General features: G+C 47.8%; 1 protein-coding gene across 1 annotated transcript; it reads left to right on the top strand.

The window, feature by feature from the left end:
• Positions 1–4,267: 4,267 nt before the first annotated feature.
• LOC137659840 (uncharacterized) lies at positions 4,268–5,014 on the top strand. Its single transcript, XM_068394627.1, has one exon. The coding sequence runs from the start codon at positions 4,268–4,270 to the stop codon at positions 5,012–5,014; it is 747 nt and encodes a 248-aa protein (XP_068250728.1).
• Positions 5,015–8,251: the final 3,237 nt, after the last annotated feature.

The raw sequence follows: 8,251 nt of genomic DNA, 5'->3' as shown, positions 1-8,251 counted from the left end.
CATTGCTTAATCCTCTGTGAGTGGAACCCGGCTTACGAGCCTGGCTATACATCTCTTAAATCCAAAAATTGAATACATGGAAAATATATTTACTATTATACTAGACCATCTTTGTAAGATAGCTCCCCTCAAAAAGATTATTTATTCACGTCTGAATCCAACGATTCAGCCAAGATAAATAATCTGCAACAATGTTATCTTTACCTGGTATGTTCTTCACATTAATACAATGTAAGGACATCGCTCCCTCCATCGTCCAACATTCTCATCAACTTTTCCATTTCATTTAAATTCTTTTTTCGCCACACTGTGGTTCACTGTATATATTTATTCCACTCTCTCAAAACTATAATTTTCTGTATTTATCATTTAGCTACCTATTTCCATTGACTTGTATTTTAAGCATTTTTACGTGAGAAAAAACACATATATTGTGGCGGTTAGTTCAAGCCAGATTGGTGTCTGTGTGCATGCTACTTTTCCGTCCGCACCTTGTATTATATTCTCGCACATGTTTGAATAAACCGTCAGTTGTTGTTGGTGATAGCTCGTCTCACTGTCCTTACAATTGGTGACCCCGGAGTTGAAGTAGCATCAGCGGTTTTGGCTTTGCCATTAACGGACTTATTACGGCCGTGCTACCTTCTTTTACTCCGTTACTTTAGGCGTGAGCTTCGGCTTTTGGTGCTCCCACACCTCGGTGTATTTGTAAGGCAGTAGGATGAGCTTAACCGACATATCAACTTCCCACCTCTTCGCCGACTCGTCGACTGACCACAATGGCGGATTCAACCCCCCCATCACGTCCAACGGCCTCGCTTCCACGCTCAAAGTCAAACTACCGCCGTTTCTCAACACAACACCGCTTCCTGGTTCCTGAGAGCAGACGTACTCTTCCGAGTCGCTAGGCTCAGCGACTCCTGCGCCAAGGCCGACATCGTTCTCACCTCCATCCCAGAAGAGGTATTCGACAAGATTTCCCCATGGCTCGACGCCCGGGCTGGCCACGTTTCCTACGACGACCTGAGAACGAAACTCATCGGTATCTACTCACTCTCCGTCTCAGCAAGGGCACAGAAAGTCCTGGGCCTCGCCGGCAAACCCATGGGTGACACCTCTCCGGTCGAGGCGTGGGACGAGTTGACCGGCCTGTTAATGCTTCCCGAGACTGACAGCAACAGCCGACGGCGCGAGATCAGCCTATCTCGCGAGATTTTCCTTGGACGCCTGCTGCAGGACGTAAGAGCCTAATTGACGGACGCTGACACACTTCCGATGAACGAACTCCTGTTGATGGCTCAGAAGCTCCACGAGGCCTCCAAAGCATCTCGCCTCGGGGCATCATCAGTATCGTCTTCGTTCTCCTAATTCAGCTGCTCTTCCAGAGACTCTTCATCAACGCCTCCTGACAACGACGACAAGATCAACGCTCTGGCAAGGAGGAAACCACCGCAACTGACACGTCCGAACCCTCGGCCAAATCCAGCATGGTGCTTCTACCACCAGCAGTTCGGCAGTGACGCCAAGAAACCACCTACCACCATCGCAGCTGCAGGAAACCAAAACAAGAACGGTTTCTATATCCTCGACACCGTCTCCAACCACAGACTCATGGTCGACACCGGCGCTATGCAGTCAACGTTCCCGCCGTCACAAGCCGACCTAGACCGTGGTCCCAGAAAAGACGCCCCCTCGCTCGTCGCTGCTAACGGGTCTCCCATACGATGTTATGGGAATAGGATTCTCAGGATATCTATCCTGGGCAGTTCATATTCCTGGCCCTTAGCCATCACTGACGTCAGTCGCCCCCTCCTCGGTGCAGATTTCCTCGCTCACCACAGACTACTTGTCGACGTTGCCGGGTAACGCCTCATCGACACAGGAATCTGCCGGTCCCGCGCCCTGAGAGCCAGCCCTGCCACAATGTCTGTATATGCTGTAATGAGGCAGCCCTACGCCAACCTTCTGCAAGAATTTCCTGATGTTTTCAAGCCCGAGCTCCTACAATCGCCGGGATCCCCCTCCAAGCACGGGATCTACCACCACATCACGACGACGGGACCTCCTACACACGCCAAATTCCGCCGCTTCCCGCCCCAGAAGCTGAGGGACGCCAAACGCGCCTTGAGGACATGGAACGCATGGGTACCTGAAAGAAAGCATCGAGCCCCTGAGCATCTCCCCTACACATGGTAAAGAAGCCTGACGGGACCTGGAGACCTTGCGGCGATTACAGGTGCCTCAACCTCATCACAACGCCCGACCACTACCCTCTGCCCAACATGCAAGACCTGACTAATGCGTTGCATGGCGCGAAATACTTCACCAAGATGGACCTTCTCAAGTCTTACTTCCAGGCTCCCGTATTTCCAGAGGACATTCCGAAAATTGCCATTGTGACACCGTTCGGATCCTACACCTTCGCATACTCAACCTTCGGTCTACGCAATGCGGGGGCGACCTTCCAACGCCTAATGGATAGCATCCTGGACGACCTACCATTCTGCGTCTGCTACGTCGACGATATCCTGATATTCTCAAGGACCAAGGAAGAACACTGTAGGTACGTCCGCGCCGTCCTCAAACGCCTGCAAGAGAATGGCCTAGTTGTACGTTCCGAAAAATGCACATTCGGCGCTGAAGGAGTGGACTTTCTCGGTCATCGCGTGTCCTTGTGTCCTCGCGCCTCAACCTCATCACAACGCCCGACCACTACCCTCTGCCCAACATGCAACCCTGACTAATGCATTGCATGGCGCGAAATACTTCACCAATATGGACCTTCTCAAGTCTTACTTCCAGGCTCCCGTATTTCCAGAGGACATTCCGAAAACTGCCATTGTGACACCGTTCGGATCCTACACCTTCGCATACTCAACCTTCGGTCTAAGCAATGCGGGGGCGACCTTCCAATGCCTAATGGATAACATCCTGGACGACCTACCATTCTGCGTCTGCTACGTCGACGATATCCTGATATTCTCAAGGACCAAGGAGGAACACTGTAGGTACGTCCGCGCCGTCCTCATACGCCTGCAGGAGAATGGCCTAGTTGTACGTTCCGACAAATGCACATTCGGCGCTGAAGGAGTGGACTTTCTCGATCATCGCGTGTCCTCGAGTGGGGTAAAACCCATGAAAACTAAGGTGGACACCATCACAAAGTTCCCGACACCTACGACCACCTGCCAACTTCAGGAGTTCCTGGGGATGGTCAATTACTACAGGCGCTTCATCCCCAACATCGCACAGACCCTGACACCCCTCGACGACGTCTTGAAGGGAAAGGCAAAGAAGCTTGAGTGGGGTTCCCCGCAACAACATACATTCACCTGGACAAAAGACGCCCTCGCCAACGCCACCACCCTGGTTCATTTCGACGACAACGCCCCTCTGCAACTGACGACCAACGCCAGCAACGTCGCCTGTGGAGCTCTGCTGGAAGAGCTCGTCGATGGTTCTCCTCGACCATTGGCATTCTTCAGCAGAAAACTGAAACCCGCCGAAACAAGATACAGCACCTTCGATAGGGAACTCCTCGCCATGTACCTCGCCGTCCACCACTTCAGGCACATCCTGGAGGGCACACCCTTCACCATCGTGACGGACCATCAACCCCTTGTACACGCCTTCACAAAATCGACAGACGCATGGTCCTTCCAACAACAACGTCATCTCGCAGCAATCGCCGAATTCGGGTTCACCATAAGCTACGTACCCGGAAAGAAAAACCCAGTCGCAGACGCCCTTTCAAGGATTGAAATCGACGCAATCCATCTAGGAATTGACTACGCCAACCTCGCATCCGAGCAGCGCACCGTCCTAGAGGCACGGGATCACCTGACGGGGACATCTGCGCTCAAGATAACTGCAATTCCCCTCTGGCCAGCAGGAGTAACTATCCTCTGCCACACCAGCACCGGCCGCCCACGCCCCTGGATTCCGGCTTCCTGCCAAAGAAAAATATTCAACATCATACATGGACTTTCACACCCCTCAGGACGCACCACTACTCGCCTCCTGTCTGAAAAGAGTCATCTGGCCTGGGATCAAAAAGGACGCCCGGGACTGGGCGAAGACATGCATCAATTGCCAGACAAGCAAGATAAGCCATCACACCGAATCGGGGATAGGTGATTTTCGCCAACCGAAAAGACGTTTTAGTCACATCCACATCGACGTCGTGGGGCCTTTGCCGCCTTCGGGATCTGCTCGCTACCTGCTGACAATCATCAATCGCTCCACGAGGTGGTTGGAAGCATCACCGATGACCGAAGCTACGACCCAAGCATGCGCCGAAGCCTTTTTGTCAAACTGGGTGAGCGAATTTGGCGTTCCTGTCAACATCACGACAGACAGAGGCCCCGCTTTCCTGTCAGAGATATGGCTCGCTCTGGCAAACCAGATGGGAACGACACTCCACAGCACCATGGCATACAACCCCGCAGCGAACGGCATGGTTGAACGAACTCATCGTGCCCTCAAGACTTCCTTGATGCCGAGCTGCACCGACGGGGACTGGAAATCACAACTTCCTTGGGTACTTCTCGGCTTTCCCACCGCCCCTGGCGCAGATGGCGAGCCATCGCCTGCTGAAAAGGTTGACGGACAGGCGCTCGCAGTTCCCAGAGAATTCTTTCCTATATCAACTGACGACACGCAGATGGATCATCTCAGGGACATCGCCAGAAAGATCAGGCCATGTCTTAAAACTTACCAGGACAAAACTAAGCATTTCAAGCCGAGGAACCTGGACGACAACGGGTATGTTTTCGTCCGTGTCGACGCTCATCGACAGCCGCTAACCAGACCCTATCGGGGCCCCTACCAAGTAATCAAGAAAACGACGAAAGCCTTCCTTCTCGACGTGCATGGCCGAGAGTACTGGGCCTCAATCGACCGCGTGAAACCGGCGTTTCTCGAAGGAAGCGACACTGCCTCAGCGGGACCTTGCAAATCCAGAGTGCCACCTCAAAACAAGACGCCCGATGAGAATAAAAGCAACAAACGATGACGAGAGGTAGCGATCCATACGCCGACCGCCGACACGCCCTTCCTTTAAAAAACAAGAGGAACCCACCGATGCCCGAAACGATACAAAGACTAGTCTCATCAGCCTTCTACGCCGCCTGATGTCTGGGGGGGGGGAGCACTTGTAAGGACATCGCTCTCTCCGTCGTCCAGCATTCTCTTCGACTTCTCCATTTCATTTATATTCTCTTTTCGCCACACTGTGGTTTACTGTATATATTTATTCCGCTCCCTCAGAGCTATTATTTTATGTATTCATCATTTCGCTACCTATTTCCATTGACTTGTATTTTAAGCATTTGTACGTGTGAAAAACACACATTTTGTGGCGGTTAGTTCAAGCCAGATTGGCGCCTGCGCGCATGCTACTTTTCCGTCCGCACCTTCTATTATATTCTCACACATGTTTGAATAAACCGTCAGTTTTTGTTGGTTATAGCTCTTCTCACTATCCTTAAAACAATATTATTACAAACATAATGACTATCTAGTTAATCTTTTATTATTATATTAATTCTATTTACAAAATTTACACAATTGTAATCCGAGTAAACTATAATTTCTCTATTCTGAAGTGTGTTCACATAAACATTTTTTTATTGCTGTGATTAGTGCTAGGAGTTCTCTTTCAAATGCCGAGAAACTTCGACAATTGCTGACATAAAACAGACAGAAAAAGAATTCGTTTCTTGCCTTTTTGTAATAGGACTGCTCTAATCCCAATGTCCGACACATCCACTTGGATCAAGAATTTCTTGTTGAAATCCGGCGCTTACAGTATCGGTTTTGAAATTAGTAAGGCCTTTATCCTGTTGAAGAGTCCCTGGCACCAGCTAGTCCATACAATTTTTTTGGGGGGGTATAGTCAAATCCATCAAGGGAGCAAATGCAGCAGAAAAATTTGGGTTAAAACGTCTTTAGAATCCTGCCATCCCCAAAAATTATTACAATTTATTTCTCGTTTGTGGGGGTGAGGCCTTCCTTATTCCTTCAACGTTAGTGGGTGCCAGGGCGATTTGTCTTCTTCCAATTTCAAATGTCAAGTACCAAACTGTTGCCTTTCCAAATTTGCTCCTCTCCAGGTTAATTGCTAGGTGTGCTCCTTGCATCTTCTGAAATACCTTCTCCAGGATTCGGAGATGTTCTTCCCAGGTCGATGAATATATCACAATATCGTCAAAATATATGACTATTCCTTCAATTGATTCAAGAAGGTTATCCATCACTCGTTAAAAGGTAGCGGGTGCGTTCATTAGACCATGTTGGCATGACTGTGTATTGATATAACCCAAAGTGGTTATAAAAGCAGATAAGAGCTTTGCTTTGATGTCCAATGGAATTAGATAAGAGCCTTTTAACAACTCGATCTTGGAGACCAACCTCGCTTGTCGTATGTTGTCGAGTAGTTGATCTATGTGCGGCAATGGATAATTATCAGCCATAATGATCGAATTCAACTTCAGGTAGTCCGTACACATCCTGTAAGTTCCCTCTGCTTTTTTCACAAGCAAGCATGGAGAATTTTAAGGGCTAGAGCTTTTTCCGGCTAATTTCTATATGTAACAAATAGTCCACTTCTTTCTCAATCTCATGACTTCTCAGTGATACAGTGACAGTCGATAAGCATGTTGTTTTAAATGGTCTTTCCATGGTCTTGAGGTGTATATCATGTCTCATCCAGTTTGTTCATTTTGGAACATTGAAGACAATTCCTCTTGCTGCTCCTTATTCAAATGAGTTAATTTCTCTTCCAAGTTCCGAATGATACACATATTGTTCAATTTTCTTACCTCCCCTACATCAAATTCGTTCTCGTCTTCCGTGCCATGCATGCTTGTGAAGTTTCGGTCTTATTGTACTTTCCTTTGACGTTTCCTTCTTCCTGGGGTTTCAATAATGTAGGTCACGTCACAGATCTTCTTCAAAACCCAGAGTGATTCCTGGAACTTGTGGGAGAGTGGGAATCTTCTTATCGGTAAGAACACCAATACCTGTTGTTCTACTGCAAACACTCTCCTACTTTTCATACCAAACCTTTTCTTCCTATTTCTTTGACTCGTTTTGGGGTTTCTGATGGAAAACTTTCTCATCTCGCTAATCCTTTTCCTCAAATCCTTGACCTATTCTCCACCCATTTCTCTTGAGCCTTCCATCTTTTTGCCAACATTTTTATTGGACCTCTTACTTCTCATGCAAACACCAATTCATTTGGGCTACATCTAAAGCATTTCTGATAAGCAGAGCGTACCTCAAATAACATCAACGGTAGTCCGATCTCCCATTCATTTCCTGTTTCATTGCAGTTCTTGGTTAACATACTCTTCAGGGTTTGATGAAACCTTTCTAATGTACTTTGAGTTTCCGGGCATTAAGCAGTAGACAGTTGTTGCCCATCCAATAGTCTCCTCACGTCCTGAAACAGCTTTGACATGATATTTGTTCGTCAGTCACTCTGAATGATATCTACAATACCAAACTTGGTAAAAAAGGCTAGTAACATCTCAGCAACACATTTGGCACTGATGTTCTTGATGAGTATGGCTTCTGGGTATCTCACCAGTGGACACATCAAGGTTCACATATATTTATGACCTCTCTTCGTTCTCGGTAACGGTACTATATTGTGTATCATTACCTTGATGACGATTTCTCCTTGCACTTCCATTGGGATTTAGGGAGCTCTTTTGATGTATTCTTTAGGCTTTCCAGCCATCTAAAAAACGTGATATATATGGCAAAACTAGCTCACATCCTTCTGTTGTTTCTTTTCTCTCCGGCTCTCTCAGGAACTCTCCTCTTGCGTACGATCAAGGGAATCATCTTCTATAAACATATCCTCCAAGTTCATCGCTACCTCTGTTCCTTTGTCTTCTTCTGCAGCCACTTTCTTTGTCAATATCTTAGTCTCTGCACAACTAGTAAACGGTTGCCGGTCGTCCTTCTCAATTTTAGTCGTTGGAACATACTTCAATGGCTTCTCCGTTACCATGAGACAAGGAACAAACGCTGCTCCACCAAACTTATTACCCAGCACGACTTTTACTCCTTCGCAAAATCAAAATGACCTATCACAAACTCACATGAGAGTTTCAAACGGAAACTAGGGATAACCTACCCACCTCCTATTCCCTTCAAAATTACCGATTTTCCTGTGAGAGACTGTTCCAGCAACTGGAGTACACCTCGTGTCACTACACTATGATTACAACCCGTGTCACGC

Source organism: Palaemon carinicauda, chromosome 20 (genome assembly GCF_036898095.1).
Source record: "Palaemon carinicauda isolate YSFRI2023 chromosome 20, ASM3689809v2, whole genome shotgun sequence".
In the NCBI taxonomy this organism is placed as follows: domain Eukaryota; kingdom Metazoa; phylum Arthropoda; class Malacostraca; order Decapoda; family Palaemonidae; genus Palaemon; species Palaemon carinicauda.
The sequence above is the reverse complement of the archived record's forward strand: the minus strand, read 5'-3'. Positions and strand labels throughout refer to the sequence as shown.